This window comes from Lichenostomus cassidix, chromosome 12 (genome assembly GCF_008360975.1).
Source record: "Lichenostomus cassidix isolate B80296 chromosome 12, HeHo_3.0, whole genome shotgun sequence".
Classification (NCBI taxonomy): Eukaryota; Metazoa; Chordata; class Aves; order Passeriformes; family Meliphagidae; genus Lichenostomus; species Lichenostomus cassidix.
Window position 1 is genome coordinate 20,457,654 of NC_139493.1, and position 21,762 is coordinate 20,479,415.

At 41.3% G+C, this 21,762-nt stretch overlaps 1 protein-coding gene across 5 annotated transcripts in view; it reads right to left on the reverse strand.

Moving 5' to 3' along the window:
- Window positions 1–21,762, reverse strand: part of FGD3 (FYVE, RhoGEF and PH domain containing 3) — a 120,381-nt gene that overhangs the window by 39,916 nt on the left and 58,703 nt on the right. For all 5 annotated transcript variants that reach the window (XR_014854815.1, XM_085073174.1, XM_085073178.1 and 2 more), the window contains exons 2-5: window positions 14,757–14,927; window positions 8,722–8,890; window positions 7,056–7,653; window positions 262–351 (exon numbers count right to left, since the gene is read on the reverse strand). Coding sequence is in view for 4 of the 5 variants with exons in the window: in XM_085073174.1 (XP_084929300.1) it covers window positions 262–351; window positions 7,056–7,653; window positions 8,722–8,890; window positions 14,757–14,927 (1,028 nt within the window). In the remaining variant the exon portion in view is untranslated. The remainder of the gene's footprint in view (window positions 1–261; window positions 352–7,055; window positions 7,654–8,721; window positions 8,891–14,756; window positions 14,928–21,762) is intronic.

Genomic DNA, 21,762 nt, shown 5'->3' on the forward strand with positions numbered 1-21,762 from the left:
GAGGAACCAAATGCTGGCAGTGTCTGTGCCTTGGGACGCTGCTTTCCCATTCCCCTTTCTGCCATCCTTACCCTCTGGCTCATTCTCAGAGAATCCTCTTGCCCAAAGCTTGCCTCCGGGACTCACAGGCACGGACTGGCAAGCAAACTCCATCTTCCACCTACACACAGCATTTGTACTGTATCGAGCTATAACTTAGGCAATGGACAGGAGACATCATTGTTGCTTGCTGAAAAGAGAGTTAATTCAAAATGGAATTACCTGGTCCAAGAGATGGAGTCTTTTTACATATGCTTCTTCTGTATGGAGCAGCTCATTGGCAATGTTGAATAGCCTTTGGGGCTCCGTACACTGAAAAACAAGTTACAAATTACACAATCCATCTGCACCTACACACCTGAGTTCCACCAACTGTTCTCTTTTTCATTTTGTCAGAGGCCAAATCCCTACCAGCAGAGGAGCCTGGAGTGAAAGAGGTTAACACATTTCAGAATCCGTTCCACATCCCTCAAAGAATTACTTTGCTCCAGAGACATTTTTAATGCTGTTTTCTAAAAGTGAAATTAGTAATACAATCAGTGGCTGGTCAGGACATCACTTGAGTTCATAATGATTTTATAAAAACAACCAGAAACATCCTCTAAACCTGGAAATAAGTCTAGTCTATTTGGAAAACAAGGCAATAGACTTTAAATCAACTCTTCTCCTTTTTGAACTTAGGTCCTGCAACTAAAACCAAAACTAGAAACCAGGCTGTTTGGCCAGATTTCTACCCTCACCAGCACTGCATTACTCTCTAAGGCGTATTTCTAAGATTTTTGTGCAGCTTTAAACATGGGCCAATTCCCTGGAAAGAATTTTCAGCAATGTAACCCAAATCACTCAGTAAAGCCTTTCATTAAGCTCATTTAATAAAAATAAAATGAGAAAGGACCACTTAAAAACCCTAAATACAGTTACAAAACACCAACTTTAGGCACAGTTTAGCCAAAAGCTACATAGGCCCTTTGCTCACTAAGTGCTTACAAATACCTGGATTACTACAATACAGGCTTGAGCTTTCCAACACACTTTTAAAGTGTTAGACTTTAAACACCATGTACACATATAACAAAACCAGCCCAGAACAGAGGGCTGGCTGGCTTGTGGTCAGGAATACAAACATGGAAAATGGGCAGCAAAGATGATCAAATGTAGGGAAACCGTTCTAGGCTGGATCCAGGAAAAAAAGACAAATGCAATTTGTAACCTTCACACACGTTCACAAAAGAACCAGACAAATCTCTTGAGGAAAAATCCAGCTGAAGTCTATTAACACATGGGGCAATTTCCAGTTCAGGAAGCACCTGGGCCTGTCACCAGCAGCAGTGCTTCATCCCAAATGCCTGTCTCGGGTGCTCGAATTTGGGGCAAGGACTTCTAGACATAACTGTGTAGGCCTCCGTCAGATTGTTGGAAAATGTAAAATAAAGGCTCTCTTTAAGCTTCTTCAACATTACCTTATTTTGTTTCCAAACATAGTTGATGAGAAAAATTTAAACACCTGCCGCCACCCCCCCCTCCACTGAACAGACAAACTGCAGTACAACTGAAAACCTCAAAGGCTTTTCAAAGCAAGCCATGAACTCAAACAAACCACACCCACAGTTATCCTACACATAATGAGGTGCCACTTGCCGTGAAGTACCCACAACTCCATGATGTAAGCATTACTGAAGGAAGGTGAATATCTTTTTTTATTTGAAGCAACATCAGACTTCCTTTGAAACAATCCCTCTCTTTCCAGGCACAAATCGGGAGACAGGCAACCATGCCATGTGTGAAGTTTTGACATGGTCTCTGTCTGCCCTGCCACTCAAATTATTCCAAGTAAATTCAAATATTCTTTTAAGCTCTTTCAACATGCCACACAACATCCTACTCTGTTCAATATCTAGTCATATTTAGGGGAAGAGAAAAAAAATCACAGCACAATGAAGTTTTGAAATTGTTTCAAGCAAATACATCTTATTACAGTTTACACTGAAGTGCGTTGCTGGACAGTCAAAACCAGTAAATACAAGGATCTCTCACTGAGAAAGAAATTATCTACTGGTTTTGCTGGGCACAAAGGAGCGTTCAAATGAAAGGCACTGATGTAAGCAGCCACCACGCCAGTCACCAAGAGCATCCTTCGAGTTGTTTGAATTCAGAATTGGAAAAATAATTATTTCTAACCAAATGCATTTGTACTCAAAAGTAAATCTTTACATAGCACATGCGCTTTTTAACCTGCTGACCTTCACCATCTGCAATTCAGTTTATATTTCAAAAAAACTTGCTGACATCTGCCTAAATACCAAACAAGGGCTGAATAGACTCAGCTTGAGCTCAGTTTTACAGAGTGACTCCATCTTCAGTTGCTCTCTGCTACTCAGAGAGGCAGATAGGCACATTTCTCAGACAAATTTGCAACGTTTGCCTTTCAATGGGAATAACATTTTACATTAAATTGCAGTTTAATTAAATGTGAGGCAGTCCCATTCTTCTAACTTCATTTTGTGCCAAGGCAGGACAGCTTTAACAAAGCTTGAACCATCACTCAACTCAGTTCACTAGGAAGAGATATTTCATGGTCCATGTCTCTAAAGGAAAAGTGAAACAAATTTTCAAACTGAGATTATGCTCAGCCTTGTGCAGTGCTCTTGCTGGCTGACTGCTCGCCACAGCCACAGCACCTCCTGTTCAGTCATACACTAGAACCATATATCTACTGCAGAGGCTGGATGGAACAGTTTGGCTGGTGGGGTGACGAGAAAGATGAGAAAACCAAAGAAGGAGATGTTGACTTCACAACACAGAAAGTAAACTCCAGCGTTCAAAGCAGCATGATGCTCTTACACTTCCTTGTGGAAGATTCAAAAATTCATTTTCAGCTGCAACTCTCCATAAAACATTTTAAAGTAAAAGGAAACAGCAGCCTGAAAACAAACAGAACCAGCTTCTCATGAAAGTTGGATTCACACTTGGAATGTATTTGCACCTCAAATACCCCAGTCAAAGGCATAGATTGGCATACACTGGTCTGCTTTGTGCAATTAAGTGGCCACGAGTGCATCGCTGCTTTCTGCTCACCCACCCAGCTGGGCATCCAGGGACATGGCCGGGCCAAGGATTCATGGAGGCAAAGACTGCCCTGGCTATCACAAAAAGCAACTTTGAAACAAAAATTTTAAGTACATACAAAGCTTAACACAAAAAAACTTGGGCAATATTCTGCAGCAACCATTTTTCATACAATGGGTGTGTGCAACTATATTCAGTCAGCATCTCTCACACACGGCTTTCAGTAAATCGTGCAAGAGAGCTGCTGAGATAGAGCTTAGGTTAAAATCATACACAGTTATGCGTCAAAACCCCACCAGTCAGCCCTACAAATAACAGAAAAAGTCCCAGAAAGATACAGGTCACTTCCTATTCAATAATGCTGAAAACAACACAGAAAAGTTATCCTATGCTTGGTTATCTTTGTTGCACTGAGATCTCGTTTTCCTTAACTTATTTAAAACAAATATGATGATGATGGCGGCATATCTGAATTTTATCAACCAGCATTATGACTAAAACATTGACCTATGGACTTTTTTTTCAGAATGTACATGGAGATAACCTCACCCAAAGGTCTGACTAGCAGGACTGCAGGCCAAATTTTACAATACACACTGGACAATGAAATCAGAAGTCAAACTCCAGCTATGTACAGGCAGAATAGAAGCATGTGTCAGTGAATGCATGAGACATGTGAGACTCCATTGTTACTATTTACACAGCAGGAATCAGGAGAGATGGAGAAAAGCATTTTTTGGGGATTTCGAATGAGCATATATTACTCTTGGTGAAAAAATACCTAAATAAAAAGCTATGAAGCATTGATAGCCCTTTCAGAAGCATTACCCAGGCTCTCAGGCAGTCAGCAGAAGTCTTGGGTATATGACTTCAGAGCATGACAGTTCGTCAGTCTCACTTTTATGTCACTTTTTTTCTTTGTAACCATCCTTGTAACCGTCACGGTTAATGTGCATCACTTCCTGGAGCTCCTGACATTTTCTGAGACATTATCAAAACTAATAAGCTCCTGTGTTCATTTCAATTTTGATATAAGACAACCGGAAATCCCAGTAAGTCACTCCTGAGATTTTAAAACATTATTTGTGACAGTAGTGAGCCCTGTTAGACTGCTGCAGACTCCTAAAGGAAGCCACATCACTGCAGAGCTAAAACTAGATTAAATAAAAGAATACTAGTTATATATCAGGCAAGATTACTTTCCCCAGCCATGGGCTGTGTGAAAGCTTGGGTGGAGGATGGAGAGATATCTGAAGTAGAAAAGAATGTTTATTCATGAGCTTCGGTTACCCTGATATCCTAGGAGTTACTGAGCCATCATTAAATCACTCTGCAGCTGTACTTATACATCCTCCTCCAGCTATAACAACTTGCATATTTAACGAGACCACTGGTTACCTTCATGGTGCAGCTGCAAAGCCTGGTACTGGGGGTAGGAGAGGGAATGCAGGAAAAAGACACTCTCTCCAAACTTAAGGCTTTCTGAAGGAGGTTTCCCCAGCTCCCAAGCCAGCAGCTGATGCCAACTGAACACTCCTCTCTTCCTTGAAGCAGGAAAATTATCAGTTTTCAAGGCTGATGTGAAATTCCAACCTAAGAATAACCATGGAACAAGTCAACTTTGAACCACAGTAGCTCTCCTTGCTGGAAGTTATAGCCCTTCATGCTAACCCTGAGTCTATAGTGCCCCGAATCTGCAACAGAATCAACAGGGAGAGCAGGAAATGACCTCAAGTTGTGCCAGGGGACATTGAGATTGGGTATTACAAAAAAATTCTTCACTGAAGAGTCAGGCATTGGAAGAAGCTGCCCAGGGAAGTGGTGAAGCCACCATCCCTGTAAGAGTTAAAAAAACAGGTGAATGTGGTGATTAGGGACACAGTGTAGTGGTGGACCTGTCAGTGTTAGGGTAGTGGTTGGACTCAATGATCTTGGAGTCTTTTCCAACCTTAATGATTCTGTGATTATATGTGGACATTTAACACAGAAATTGGCTTCACCCAACACGTCCCCAGAAGAGGGCACAATCTTTACACTAAAGAAGGGGCAGTTCTCTCTCAGTCTTCCTCCTCTATGTGACTGCAAAAACAAGGTGACTTAGTGTAGCTTGGTCAGGCTCAAAACTGACTTTTGGAAGGAAAATCAACTCAAAATGCAAGGGAAAACCTGCAGTGTATCACATAAATGCAGCTCAGGAAGAAGGGTAATACAAAAAACCAAAACAAACAAGTTTTCTTCTGGAGATGCCTCTCTCATAAATTCACCAGGTGAGCTCCAGAGAATTACAACCTCATAACTCTGTGTTTTGTCATCCTTATTTCATACTGTATGGACACTTAACCTAAGGAACAAGATTTAAAAACAGCCATCAAATCATCAATGTCTTACAAAACATTAGTATTTGTCAACAAAGCACTTCTTCATCATATGGTAAAGTGTTCAGCTTGCAGTTGTCAAAGTTGGTTTGATACAGCATTCCTAGTCCAAACTGTAAATTTAATTACCAGATTAAAGATTTTTTAATGCAATGTATTATTTTCTAGGGCTTGGACTTCTCTGATGATCCTTATGGGTTCCTTCCTGATGAGGATATTCTATGATTCTATGATTTCTTGCTGGCCTGTTGCAACTAATAATGTATCTTTTAAATAATATTTCAGTTGCACACATGCACATACATACACAGTATGAATATAAAATAAAGTGTATCACAGAGTGTGTATGTATGTATAAACACACTCTTGTCAAGCTGAAGTACAGAACTTTGTGCATACCACATACCCACAAGCCATTTTCAACATTCTTTTATAGTCACCAGCTGATTGACCTAGAAACTATGAAATGCATTCTAATGTCCACATTGCCCAAGGGACAAGCTCTTGACAGACATAAATCATGATATATTTGGGGATTTCAACTACCTGAAAGTTGAAATTTCAACTACCTATATTTGGGGATTTCAACTATCAGAACTACCTGATTTGCACAAACTGAGGTGTGGACGCTGTACTTCCCTAACTGTAGATCATTAGTTGCAGCTGTTCATCATATTCTTTAAAACACAAAAATCCCATGTATTAACTTTACTGTTGTCATGGTTGGAAGGCAAAAAGCCTAACAAACCCAACCCCCCCCCCAATACAAACAAAAAGACTCACCAAGCAAAAAGTGCAAAAAGTGGAACATTTCACAGGTATTTTGCAATATTCCATTTTGCTCTCCTGGAAAAACCTAATCCATTTTAACAGCACCATTTCGAAAAATAACTGTCTTGATAAACTGATAATAAAAGGAATCTGTCATTAATCTTATACAGCTGCTGCAAATACACAACAGCCTGGACTACATTAGTCTGGAATCAAAGAAAAATCTCTTTTCTAGCTACAGGTTCCTGAAGAGTAATTTGATGTAACTACCATCAAAACAACTTCTTTGCACTCAAGAAGTGGTCACACCAGCAAAAGCACAGGTTTCTGTAAAAAAACACTCTAAATTTTGTGTGAGACAAGATTTTGATCACACCCGTCCTACTCAGACGCAAGGTCCTGACCCTGCAAGATGCACTATCCAATTAGCTCTCTGAATAACACAAAGCCCCACGGAAAACAACATGCTCTAACAAGCTGAACTTAGACAAACACAAAAAACAAACACAAGGTGTGAGTCTTGACCTACAGAAGTATTTGAATTTTAACAGCTTACCTCTGGCTGTGATGGATTCTCTTACATGAAACCTTTTAAAGCAAGCTGGGAACCTTTCTAAAAAAACTTTCTAGGTCAGGAACAAGTTAGGACCTGCATAAAGCAGGAAATAATACTATCATGATCTTTTGATGAAAAACCAACCAAACAAATAATAGAAACAATGTATGAAAGTGATGCAAGAGACTGCTTGCCAGTGTCAGGAACTGGTTTCTGTGAACTTGATAGCAATGAACAAACTTCCTTACCTTGTTTACATCCAAATAGTCTAACTTTGGCACTTCTGCTATCTCTTGTTCCTCACTGCTTCCTTCATCAATGTCACTGTCCTCATCCTGCGTGGAGTCTCTCTTCTGCTCCACAGAGGAAGGCTTGGTGCCCTTTCTGTCAGGTTCCATCTCCTCTAAGTTCCCAGCCATGCTGGGCTTCTTCTGCTCTGCCCCTTCTTCACTGGGGAATGTTTCCCCAGCCACGCTACAAGAAGGACTGTCAATGCCACTGTCTCTGTTGGGAATTTTACCATTCACATTTAGCTCTGCAGTTGAGTCTTTATTGCCAAGCTCTCCTTGGGGCTCTTTGCTCACAGTCACAGCAGTACAGTCTTCATGGCTTTTGTTATCACCTATGCTCAGCTCTTTAATTTTCATTATGTCTGTGTTAGTTAGATCTGTGCTACATGGTACATTAGCCTCAGCCTCATCCGGTTCAGTTTTGTCATTTGTGGAAGAGCTGCTGAAAGCCACTGTGTCACAGTCACATGAGCTCATCTGCTTGGATGAGTCCAGGCCAGGTTCCATCTTAAGAGCTAAATTTAGCTGGTTTCTTTGAAGAAGATGTACAGGTTGCCTGTGGGTGAAGAGAAAGCACCACAGTCACATTAACACTCAGGTTTCACCCTGAAAGAGAGGGTCTGATTGTCATTTGATTCAAGTTGTATTTCTTGTACCCCACTGACAATCCCAGGAAGCAAGAACGTGCACATTGCAGGAACAATGATCACCCAAAAACATCCCAAAAAAACCCATCACATCTACATGCTACTGAAATGGCACCACCAGAATCATGGGCCTTTAGTGCTTTCCATGTCACCTTGAAGAACAGTCTGGTTTGAGGGTTTGGAGAAGGAATTGCCTTTAAAAAGAAGCAGTTGGTTCTGGGCTTGTTTAAACAGGAACTCTCATTCTTCAACAGAAATAAGCCTTTGGGGCAAGGTCTTTTCTGCCAGAGAGGATGTTCCAAAGCATGAGAAGGCACTGCTTTTCCTCTTTGAAAGACACCAGTGATAACACACTCCAAGGCACAGTACAGGGCCTGTCTTCATCTCCCTCTTTGTGAAAAAAAACCCCATCACTTAGCTACATCAGGCAGACTTGTTCTTCAGGGAAAGTTTTCATGTGTTTGTAAAATGACCTGGTTTTACAGCAATATACGTATATTTTATCCAATTTAGTGTCTTTCACATAAAAAGTTTCAGAACAGTTGCTATTCTACATGCCATTGTTTCCCAGTACACTAAGCGCTTCCCTGCCTCCAAGCAGCAAGATCTGATGTTTATTGTATCTTAGACAGAAAACTCAATTATTTCATAACATAACAATCAATTTCCTATGATGCAATTCCCACATCAAGCCAACTTACCAAAAGCAGACTGTGGGCTACTTGTCTGTTAGAATCTTAGCAAATGCAGCAGGTCTTAAGCTCCTTAAGCACAACTGTATGCTACAAACTAAAATTCACTGTTATACAGCTTTTATTAAAAAGATACTTTGTCCTCAGTGAAGCTTTGCACTTCCAGTAGAAAACATCCCAAGAGGACTTTCTATGTGATCATTACAGTAAATGTTTTCTTTATTATATTCTAAGTTAAAAATCAGAAAAGGGAGATGAGAGCAGATGTCGCAAAGCCATATTTACCTAATACTTTCAAATTTCTCAATGAGTGTGTTGACTCCTGCTGATATTGGTATTTCTTCCTCTCCAGGTGCTAAGCTCCTTGATGACTTGGGATCAGCTGGCAAAGGCCGAGATGGTGCAGGAGGAATTCTTTCCTGCCCAGGTTTGAGATGGACAGGCTTAGGAGGTACTAATGAAAGAGAAGGGGTAAAACAGGAGGATGAATCTCCATCTTCTTTATCCTAAACTCAGAACAAAATCCAGACCAAAAGATATACATTCTTGCACCATTCTTTATAAAAGGCACAGGTGCAGTGCCGAAGTATTGCGTACACCAAAGCAAGCTGCTAAAGAAAAATGACGGGTTTCTATTTTGTGTTTGTACAGCTGGCTTAGCTGTGCTAACAAACCGAGCAGCTCACAGCATTGCACCGCTTCCTCATTGCCAAACAGGATGCATGGCTCACGCTTCAGTTTTCAAGTTTGCTCGCCATCTCACTCATACTGATGAGCTTCCCCTTCCATGACTTCTCAGAATTCTGGCACCCCATTGAATCTCTTATATTGGGAAAAAAAAGGCGGAGGTATGAACGACATCCCAAAACAAACCATCAAAACCCAACCCCACCATGGATTTCAGTGCCTTATGTTTGCTTGGTCAAAAACACCACAGGCAGAACATAATGGCTTTTCTTCCTCTTGTTCTCCCTCCCCCGTCTCCTGTGGTGTAGTAATCTTCACAAATTTCCTTCCTCTTTTGGTTCTACATTGAGTTGCGTATGATATAAATAAAACAAGCATTGTAAGAACACTCATGTTATGCTTCAGAACTCACAAGGAGGCCAAAGCACAAAGTTTAACGGCATATTTTTTAAAAAATGGCATTAAACTGTAATGTCATTTTAAAAAATTTATTCAGATCTTCCACTGATTGCAGAGTAAATGGTTTATCATACACAGGCAGTAACTCATGGCAACAGGTTCCCGTGGTGTGGTAGTTTCATATAGGGAAAGCAACTCCTATAGGCAGAACTGACACTGGAAGGCAGGAAAACTGACTGGGATTGGTCCCAAAGTACACACTGCTTGGGGGAGCACTGCCAAGTGTGCTCTCCAATCTAGACTATCCAATGAGCTGACACATTAAATGATGAAATCCTAACTACATGCTGTATTAGAAAACATTTTCAAGAACAGTTTCTTTCAACCATTTCCAACTTTGATCATCCATTTGGCACGTCATCAGCATTGTAATGGGGCTTGAGTTAGCAACTGTTCCGAATGTAATCCCAGGGTTACTTGCTTCAGGAGGATAAACAGAGGCATATGCACCCAAAAAGTCAATTCCAATTGTCCCTTCCTTGCAGAAAGCTCTGCATCTGTTCTAAGATCCACATCAGTCCAGATGTCTGCCCTACTCCAGTGGATGGGCAGCTGCCATAGTAGTCCATAGACAGACATTGTCTGAGGTCAGTGATGAAGAGCTGTTAAACCATTTTGGAGTTCTGAGTATAGGTCAGCTTTTAAACTCCCTACGTTACTGAGTTCAGCGTAGAAGAATAAAATCAAATTTTCTAAGGATCTGAGCTTTAAGAGGACACTTCCTATAAGAGGACTGATTTGCCCAGTCTCCAAAACCATCTGAAATTCCTATTTTAAAATAGACGTGTAAAGTTCAATTTTGAAAAGACCTCTACAAGCCCTATCTTATGTGGGAATAACAGGGAAGCAGGAAAAGAAAATCTTCTTGCATATAAATGGGTTGGCGGAGCTCTATGTTTTGTCCACCAGGTTTTCATGTGCCCACCATGTGATCAGTGAGTGTCTGGCCATGCTTCTCCTTGCAAAAATAAAAATAACCTAAAAACAGTATCCACACAACCATCTGGTTCATCTAGCCAAAGGCAAGCTCTGGGCCCTTTACAGAAGGTGCATAGTGCATCAGGCAGACACGTCAGAACCTACCCATATACCCCATCAGGCCTTCCAAGCTGGCGCTGGTCCACAACACCCACAGGTTTTACACTAACATTGAAGCATTTACACACTCTGCTCTCCATGTAAACATTTGTTGTCCTTCCTGTTCGTGGATTCATCTGAATCACCTCAGACAACACACTCTGCACTGAACCAAAAGGAAGCAGGAAAACACTTTTGTTAATTCTGATTTTTTTCTCACTGAAGTAATGTTGAGAAATGGAGACATCAGCATGGAGGCAAAGCCACTAAACCTACCCATGACTACTTATCAAGCAAAATTTCAGCCATACCAGTTGTGGTTCAAGGCCAAGTGCACCTGGGTCAGGGCAATCTCAGATGCAGACTGGGCAGAGAATGGATCTAGACTAACCTCGGGGAGAACCACTTTGGGGTGTGGTTGTCAAGATGCTTGACATGACCTGACCACATATGCTGACAGCCCAGAACCCTGCATGTCCTGGACTGCATCCCCACCTGCAGCATGGGCCGCAAGTGAGGCAGATTCTCCCCCTCTGCTCCATTCTGGTGAGACTCCCCACCTGCAGCTCTGGGGCCCCCAGCACAAGAAAGACATGTTGCAACAAACCCAGAGGAGGCCACAGAGGTGCTCTGAGGGCTGGAGCCTCTCTGCTCTGGGGATGGGCTGGGAGAGCTGGGGGTTATGTTCAGCCTAGAGAAGGGAAGGCTCCAGGAAGACCTTAGAGTCCCTTCCAGTGCCTAAAGGAGCTCCAAGAGAGCTTGAGAGGGGCTTTGGAAAAGGGCCTGGAGTGACAGGACCAGACAGAATGGCTTCCTGACTGAATAAGATGGAATATTAGGTATCAGGAATTAATTCTATCCATTAGGGTGGTGAGGCCACGGCATAGGCTGCCCAGAGAAGCTGTGCCTTCTCCATCCCTGGAAGTGTCCAAGGTCAGGGTGGACGGGGCTTGGAGCAACCTGGTCTAGTGGAAGGTGTCCCTGCCCATGGCAGGGGATGAAACAAGATGAGCTCTAAGGTCCCATTCAACCCAAACCATTATGTGATTCTTTGACTCTAATTAAAACTAGAAGTTTGCTGGAAGAGATACCAGCATTACAAAGCATTTTCAGGTTCTGCCTGCAGGCTGAAGCCACATGCTGGAATGGTATCTCCTCATTCCTCCTTCTCCTGAAGGTTTTTCACAGCAGCTCATGGCTATCTGGAGGAAGCAGAACCCAAGACACAAAAATCTTTGTTGGAGAACAAGTGAAATATCAGGAAGGACAGAATCAGAAGAGTGGAAGGCGAGGTTAAATAAATGGGAGAAGGTACAGCCCAAGCTTGGCCCTGGGTCTGTAAACCAGCTGGGAATATGAGTCCTCCCTCACTGCTAAACATGCATCTCAGCCTTTACATCACTTCATCCTCCCTGGCCATTAATTCATCTCACAAATGCCTAATCTACAGTAAAGCAAATACTCAACAGACATTTATTAGCAACTGGATGGAGGCATTCCCATCCACCATCCCAGCAGTTGGGGGCTGTTGTGAGTTGCTGGGAAAGCTGGGAGGACTTCATAAAGAAATTCTCAAGCAGTGTGAGTTGCACTTGCAGATTTACTTACTTCAGTTAAGGCCCTTGACAAAAAGAGATTGGAAAAACAGAGATGCTGAAGCAGATTATGAAGGGTTATCACCTGGGAAGTGAATACACTTATAGAAAGAATAAATGATCCAAAAGCCCTGGGTGGAGGTAGAGAGCTGCATCTGGAGCTTCAGGTGGTGATGCCAGCACATACCACCCAACAAATCAACAAGAAACAGGCCTTAATGAGACAGCCACATGGCTCTAGGGAGAAAGACCTGGGAAAAAGGGTTATTGCATAAAAACACCAACAAAAAGCTGAAGAAATATTTATGTCTGCACCACACTGTCACAACTACTTTTTGTGGATATGGCCACCAAGAGAAAGCAAAGGTGTTAGGCACTTAAAATGTCAACTTCAATGGAGTCAATTTAATAAAAACAATTTTTTTTTAAATTTGGCTGTTTTAATTTTCCTGGAGAGGTATGAGGCATTCTCCTTTCTTTCCTGCGTATAACACCCATAAGGTAACAGAAGATCAATGACAAGGGAGAAAAAACATTTCAAATTTACAAAGCAAATAAAAGTGAAGAGAAAAAAGAATTGTACTATCTTTCCTTCCTTGAAAAGTATCCTGCGTATTTTCTCTACTGTCACACATAAGCTAATTGAAGATACTTTCTAAAAGCAGTTTTATTATAAAGAAGGAAAGTGAAATAATAAAATCATTATTTAAAATTCACACCAAAGGAGTATCTTTCAGGAGAATGACTGGTACCTCCATGACCAAGACTTGTCACCTGTATTTCTAACTTTGACTTAGCTGGGTCAGCCTGATTTTTGAGTGTTGAGTACAATACAACAGTCTTACAGGAATTTTCATTTGGACTCACGTTTCTTTTTGGACTACTTTTACAATACATCAAGTCCAATAAAACAAGTCCTGACAAAAAAAGTATCAGCAAGAGTAAACAAGAAAGCTTTTTACCTTTGGGTGTTTAGTTCACCTCTTTAACAATTTCCAGCCTTTTTCACCCTTACTGGCATGAACAAGACTAGGCACACTGACTTCTGTTCTAAGCTTATGGCTGTAAATGACAGAGAGAGCTTGGTGGGGGGAGGGGTGTGAGCAGCAGAAAGAAGCAGCAGTACCGGTCTTGGTGAAGGAAATAAATCATTATTTGAATCAAGCTAACTAGGGTCCCTCCAACTTTTATGAAATATACACATGGAAAAAACAGTTTACATCCTCAGTGATTGAAAACCAGTGCCATGAATACAACAGCAAAGTCTTTACACCAGCTAAATTCATTCCAGTTCTTACTGAACAGTCACTTTTACTATTCCTTGTTATCGTTTGTAATAACAACATTCATGGAACTGATTAAACTTGGGATATCAAGACCTCTAGGCGAAAGCTCCATAAAGACACAGACCTTGTGAGATGTTTCAAGCTTGAAGTAGTATATTAATTTAATGTTTAAGGTTTACTTCTAGAAGCAGAAAATACAATGATTTCTTTGCTGTTGTTTAAGGCTGAATTGCTTTTACATAGACATTTTAATTGGAAGGGGGTGGTGGTGCAACAGCTCCATGTGTACACCACAATATATTCTTTTTCAGATGACCATGACCATCACATGGACACATATCTTCTAAACATTTTGGTTTATGAACTCAGTATCTTCTTGAGACTTAGCTTCCTTTGTTCCAAACACCTCTCAAGCTCCATGCTTTTTGCATCTCCAATTCCCTTGAGGCAAGCACCCATTACATACATAAGTGTAATCAATTCTACAGAGCACAGGGTGGTGAGAGTAGGGCACTTGGCAAACTGGCATTACAAAGAGAGACCACAAGTCATTTCACTGATGAAGAAACATGAAAACAATTTATATTCTTTCAAGGAATTTGCTACAGTCTTTTTTTTTTAGAATTCAGAAGCCTGGGGAGACCAGACAAACATCTGGAGACCAGCTGGAACATGCTTCTTCCTGGCTCCTTTTCCATCATACTTTGGGATTGCCACCTATTTGATTATTAGCTGGCAGTTCTGTGGAAGTACCACAGGCTACATGTGAATGGTTTAGCTTCTATTTCGTATTTTCAAAATACATTTATTCCATTTAGGCATTTCCTGTTGCCATGCATAGTACTTACAATAAATGGAAAACATACCAGGTTTAAACAATAAGATATTATTACCTAAAATACTTCAAAAAATTATCGAAAATGTAAACAATATTGTTGAATTCAACTAACACTTCACAGCTGCATGAGGTATAACAACAGTACAAGAAATATAAACTAAGTTAAGTAATTGGTTATTGCTGAATCAATTGCTTTTGAAGGCTTCTGACTTCTTTTGAAGGTTATCTGACATTTGAAAATGAAGATGATAAAACCTTACCAGATATAAATTACAATGTAAAAGTAACTATTTTTCTGTGACTCAAAACAATAATTTAAAAATTATACACTTTCTATGCAATAGAAGCTTGTACAATTTCTAGGAAAAAGCCACTTGCCTTGGGGTTTCTGCAGAGGATGCATTTTGGCCAGTGCAGTTTTGGTTTTGGGCTTTCTTCCAGCTTGATAGAGACATTGTGCCGAGCTGATGTGCTGCAGTTCCCCACATGCTTCCAACACTGGATTGGAGTCAATGTGACATTTGATTTGAAAAGGAGAACAAGGGCAACCTGAGGGAAGGAAGGAAAGAAGTCAGTTTGTTGAGTGGGTTTTTTATTAGTGCTTTTGTTTGGATTTTTGGTTCTTGGGGGGGGGTTTCTTTGGGGTTTTTTTGTTTGTTTTTGTTTTGTTTTTTGTTGCGTTTTTGGGTTTTGTTGGGTTTTTGTTGTTGTTGTTGTTTTGGTTTGGTTTTTCTTGTTTGGTTGGTTGGTTAGTTGGTTTTTTGTTCTACTAATCCTGAAGAAAACTTGTGCTACTTCTGAAAGTATATCATTCATCCAAGTTTCTGAGAAAGGGAAGGGGGGTAGGAGAGGGGTGAGCCGTTCATTTGCAAGTTATTACAACCAATATATCCAGCCTTAACAATCCTGTTAAACTGCCTGACTGGTAAAACAGACAGAATTTCAGTAATCCTGTCTTTAATTAAATATTTACTTCTTTACTACAGACACGCAAAATAAAAGAGCAAATATGAAAGTTAAAAGCCATTTCAAAAGGATTTCTCCAAACAGAAATACAAGTGCTGTAGCATACAATGTTGTGTTACTTGGTAAAATACAACTAAATTAGGGTGATTTAGAAATGTGTTCCACGTGGTGGGATTGCTACAAGTGCCATTTCTTCATATTTAATCACTCAAGTTGAATTTTACCCCTATTTATTACTCCTCCTTATATACACTACTAACATGTCTGCAAAAGGCTCCAGTCTAGAAGATGCCATTAAGACACAATCTAGTGACAACACAGAGAAAGAAGTGATCAAAATGATTGTTGGTCTTCAGTTTAACAATCTTGATTCATTTCTGTGGGGACTGGGAAAACAAACCATCATGGATCCTGCAGTATTTTCTTGAAGTTTTTTCGGACTTGTGGCAAGCCTACATGAAACCCTCACGTCAGCTTTACTAGTGTGTCATGAGAAGGTTTAAAATTGCTGCATATGAACATATGAATATATAGGCTTCTAGGAGTATTCAAAAATTAAAAAACACATCAAATTTAGAAATCTGAACATAAATGCACTAAAAAAAAGGCAAAGAAAACATGACAAACATTCTTTCCCTATTCCTGTTTTAAAATGGACTAGCTGAATTTACCAGCATCTCACGAGAGTGCAGGGTGGCCAGCATCACATAGAAAAGATTCATCTAAAGATAAAAAACCAGTCTTTGCCTTTCTGTGATGATTTCAACAACATGGCTTTAGCTTCAAAAATGTAACCTACTTTCAGCCAGATTCTTATTAAGATCAAAAACCTGAAATTAAAATTACTCCCATTCACATCAACTAAATTATCCTGGATTTATATTAACGGTATTAAATCAGGATGTGACCTTTTGAATAAAGCGCCTGAAGTCTGAGACATGCAGACTGCAGATTTTGTTGTCAAAAACAGATTCAGATGGCACAAATCTACTTACTGATCTCTGCCACCCAAATATACAATCCTTGAATTCTCTGTGTACAGCTGCCAGTTGTTGCTGCTTGAATCTTCATTAGCATTTCTACCACAAAATCTGCTTTTCAGCAGTTTGGAGACCAGCTATTAAAACATTCTTCCAGCTAAAACCAGGGAATTATAAGTACTAGGTTCTATTCCAATATAATTTCACTTACCAGAAAACTGCACTGAAAGTAAAGTAGATTATTAGAGCAGATTAACAGATTATTGCAAACACATAATCAGTGACAGAATTTATGCTGATGGCTTGGCTCTGGGTACAAAAAGCTCCCTGTGACAGCAGCAGTCCTGCCACACGCCAGCTTTTAACGGGGAGGACAAGGACTTCCTCCTTATGAACAGTAGCTCAACACAGCCAGAAATTAAAATAGTGCACAAGGGAAAAGCTTGAATTCAAGAAAATTAAAAGGGCAGCATGTAGAAAACGGAGCTCAGTGTTTCAGCAGGTATTCAGTGTGTGACTGGAACGCAATCTAGCAATGTTGTATTTTCTTAAAAATTGCTTCAGTGATCCAATTTCTCAGTGGACAAATCTCTGCACCTACCATAGCTCTAGAAAGCAGGAAAAGACCCTCTAACCTGCGCTATGTTGTCTGATGACACAAGCATGGTACCGATTTCAGCTCTGGCAAAGCACTGAAGTCCTGGTAGATGCCAGACATGTCCACAGTCCCCCACGGCAGCTGAAGGAGAAAAGCCACAGCTTCTCCAGTCTTCAGGTACCACATCTCTGGGGGATCCCCTACTGAACATCCTAAACTGAGCCCAGCTACCCATGCTGAGTTGGGCTAAGGTACCAGCTACCCTAAGCATTCCCCATTCTTCAAACACTGCCACTAAAAAGGACTATTCTCTTGGTATAATTTTGTGAAGTTTCCAAAAGAATTAAAAGTCAATTCCTTTTTCTTTCCTCCTGGGATTCATCAATGTGAATGCAGGCCCAACCACCTTACTTTTTTACTGAGAACAAGAGCTAGTGGTTACTTCATTGGTTTCAAGTGTGTGGCACCACCAGACACCTCTTACGTCTACGCTAAAACCTCTTATGAACTACTTATGGTACTGCAAAGTAGAGTGTTTTGATCCTTATTTTATAAATTCACACAAAAAGTTTTTTCTTCTACTGCATAACCCTGTAAAACAATCATGGCACAAGATCCCCCACTGGTAATTTCTCAACCAACACATCCATCTTGTCCAAAATTTGGCTCCAAATGCTTTAGGACTTGTCCTCAGAGGCATTTGCAGAGTAAATACTTCATGAAGCCTTATGCAACTTCCCATTAAACAAGATTATTCAAAGAGCAAGTGGGCACAAAGTAGAAAATAAACTTAAAAAGTACTAGGAAAGAAGAGGAACTTAGAAAGCCACAAGTGCCTTGAACATCAAATGTAGTACTGGCCCTAAATCAAGAAGAATATGCAGGGGTGAAGCACAGAAGTGGCTTTCATTCTCTTTATTTAATTTAAGCCAAGCTGGTTCTCCCTGTTCATCTCTGATGTGGCCCTTAAGGGCTGCATTTTGCAGGGAAATCAAAAATTCCTTAGGTTTTTTTTTTCAAGTGCTATGAAATGACTTGTGAAAACAAGATTTACTGGATTAATTCACACAAAATGATCTGAAAATAAAACCCTCTGTCTGCCAAGTGCATTGCAGGTGTTATTGGGAATGGGAAATGAGAGGGACAACATAAGTAAGATCCATGCATAAGCCAGGTAACCACTCCCAAGATATCTGCTTCTGCTGCATGTTTCCAGAAGTGGGAGCAGGTGATGGGCCCCCACTGCCTGCTCTCTTGCACCCACCAAACCTGCAGGACTCAACAGAGAACTGCCTCCTGCTTGATTTTTGGTCCAGTGTTGGATAAGGAAAACTCCTTTTGCAGTAGCCAGGAGGGGCAGGGCCAGGACCTGGAGGTTGTTCCATACCACCTACACCATGCCCAGGGAGTGGTGTGGGGATGAGGGGAAGAGGCCTCTTTCGGTCAGGGTAACATGGCAGGTGGTTGGGGTTTTGCTGGTTTCTGCAGGGTGAGCACTCCTGTGTGAATCATTCACCTTTCTTGTACACTCTGTTATTAATATTGTTGCTGTTATCCTTTGTTTCTTATTTCATTGCTGTTTCTAGTTAGCTGTTTTTATCTCAACCCATGATCTTTACCTTTAACGCCTCCAATTCTCCTTTACAGCCACCAAAGGGGAGGAAGAGGGGGAGGGTAGAGTGAGCGAGCAGCGCATGTTTTCGAGTGTTTCAGTGGAACACTAAAATGGGGAATACCACTCCTGTACCACAACAGCCTTATTTGCCCAAAGTGAGGCACAAAGAGTTAACAACAGATCTGTCCAGAGCGGGTTAGAAATAAATTTGATGTAAGCATTTGTCGTGTTAGGTATGGACCCACTGGTCACAATATTGCTTGGTCTCTTCACCTGCAGGATTGTGGTACTTAATCCTGTATATGTTTCCATATATGCACCATGTGCCCATCACGACACTCTTTTTCACAGCAGTGAAAGGGATCAGGATTGCTTTGTTGCTGTACTGTGTGATATCAATTTATGACATGATAACATCATATGCAATGAGGGTCATTTGACATGTGTGTTCAGTGTTGCTCTCTTACCCTTACTTTGGATGCCACCTTTCAGAGTCTATTAATACTCGTATCCACTCTGTTAGGGGAACAGGACAGGATGATTTTCCCCAGTTAATACATGGACACCATCCCCAGGTTATCCATGACTGTGAAACATGCACTGCCATCAAGCAGCTCAAGTGGGTAAAATCCCTGTGATGTGGGGGCACACTGGTCAAAATATAAATATGGGGAAGCCTGGCAGATCAATGACATCACACTCCCACAAACCTGCCAAGGCAAGTGCTATGTGCTGACCATGGTGGGAACAATCACTGGATGGCTGGAGATGTACTCTGTGCCTCATGCCACTGGCCAGAGCACCATCCTGGGCTTTGAAAAGCAAGTCCTGTGATGTCATAGCCCCCCAAAAAGAACTGAGTCTGACAATGGGATTCATTTCATAAACAGACTCATGGACACCTGGTCCAGAGAGCATGGGAGTGAGTGGGTGTATCATATTCCCTGTCATTCGCCAACTTCTGGGAAAATTGAATGGTACAACAGACTGTTAAAAAACATCAAAAGCAATGAATATGGGACCTTCACACATTGGGATCTACATTAAGCAAATGGTAAGCAGGTGTTAAACTGGTTAGTTAACACTAGAGGCTCTACCAATGGAGCTGGCCCTGCCCAGTCAAAACCTCCACATAACGCAGACGGGGATAAAGTCCCTGTGGTGCAAATGAGATGTGTGTTAGGGAAGACAGTTTGGATTAGTCCTGCCCCAAGCAAAGGCAAACCCACCCATGGGACTCTTTTTGCTCAAGAACCTGGGTGCACTTGGTGGGTAATGCAGAGAGACAGGGACAAGTTGCATGGACTTCAAGGGGACTTGATTTTTGAGTGAGAACAGTCTGTAATGTTGAACTGTATAATATTGGTTGCTGAATGACACTGCCAGTGTGTGCCATAACTACCATGGTCAATGAGAATGGACTGCTCCAGATACACCAGGTGTTAGCTCATGGCTTGCAACCAGCTGACAGCACACCAGCCCTCCCCTCCTGGAAGACATCTAGGATGGACAGAATGCACAGCCATGGATTAAATGAACTCAACAGACATCATGGAGGGGCAGCCCATTGACTGTGGAAATTACATTATGTAGACGGTATAGAATAAAGGGTGGATAATGTCCTGGTTCTGGCCAGGACAGGATTAATTTTTGCAGTAGCCAGAAGGGACATTGCCAGCATCTCGAGATTATTTTATACCACCTCATGCCATAAACGGGAGCAGGGGGAAAAGAGGTCCCCTCCAGTCAGGGTAGAGTGGTGGGCAGAGTGGGGTTTTGCTGATTTCCGTGTGGTGAGCACTCCTGTGTGAATTGTTTGCCTCTCTTGTACACTCTGCCATTAATACTGTTGCCATTAATGTTCGTTTTCTTATTTCATTGCTGTTTCCGGTAAACTTCTAATCTCAAATAATGATCTTTTACCTTCTGTACCTCCAATTCTCCTCTCCAGCTGCTGCAGGGGGAGGGGATGAGGGAGGAGTGAGTGAGTGAGCAGCACATGGTTTAGAGTGTTTCAGTGGGAACACTAAACTGGGGAATATCATTCCTAAACCACAACCAAATTAGCTGTAAGTGCCATGGAAGCATTTGGGGAAGTGTACTGGTATGAGAAAATTGACAAAAAATGGTCATTTGTGTCCAAACCTTATAAAAGGCTACTCATAAAAAATTATTCCCAGACAGCCTGGCTGACAGTGACTTCACATCTTATCCCTGGTTACCTGTGACAACTCAAGGCAGAGAGTCACACTTGTCTGGATGTGGAGTGTGCCAGCACCTCCCAGGCACTCACAACAGGCACACCAAAAACCTGAGCATGCACTTCCAAACTTATAAAATCCTGCCCAAAGATTCCGCTTTGCTCTGTGCACTTCTTGTGCTTCTAATATATTTAAACTCAAGTACTTCATGGCTGGCTTGTAATTCTACTCACAAGAACAATGCTGCTTATAACTCCTCTGCTCAAAACCAATCCAAGCAAAAAGGACATAGATTATTCTTTCCAGAGGTAATTTTTTGCATCATTTTAATAAAATAATAGGTATTTTAGGCTTCTACTAAGGCAAAAGTTAAATAAAAGTCCTGTAATGCCTCAGCTGAGCTACAATTTGTATTTTCACTGAATTGGAAGAGTAACATCAGTCTTTCTGACAGAATTCAAAGCCACCAGGAACATTATGGCACAGAGAACTTTCGTGTCTCCTCTTATCCTCACTTAAATGTTTGCACCCAGAAAAAGTCTGTATTTTTTAAATATTTCCCTTAGAAGCTTTCACGAACTTGAAGGTTACAATCGATTTTTCTAGTACACTAAGATAAAATACAAGGATTTTGGGTGCTCCACTAAGCTTGATAGTAAAGAGACCAGTTGAGCCCAAGTGGTTAAACTCCAGTTCTCAGGCTTTTCTACCAACACACAAGCCTGTTTCCGATCTTGTATTTGGCACTCAGTCCCCAGGTAGCCATGTTCAAATAATAATCCCAGGTTAAAATAAAAAAATATCTTGGAGGTCTGTGATAGCAGCAAGAACCTGAAATGTTATGACAATCTCCTGGTTTGGCACATCCTACATTAGCCAACCCACAGGACTTCTCCTCTAGCCTCTATTAGGGGAAGAGATTTTGCAGTATTCCACTGAAACAAAGCAAGCTTACAGCTCCTTGGGCTGTTTAACACTTTGCCCTACACTAGGCTAGCTCCCAGCCCTCTCTTGCTGCTCAGCA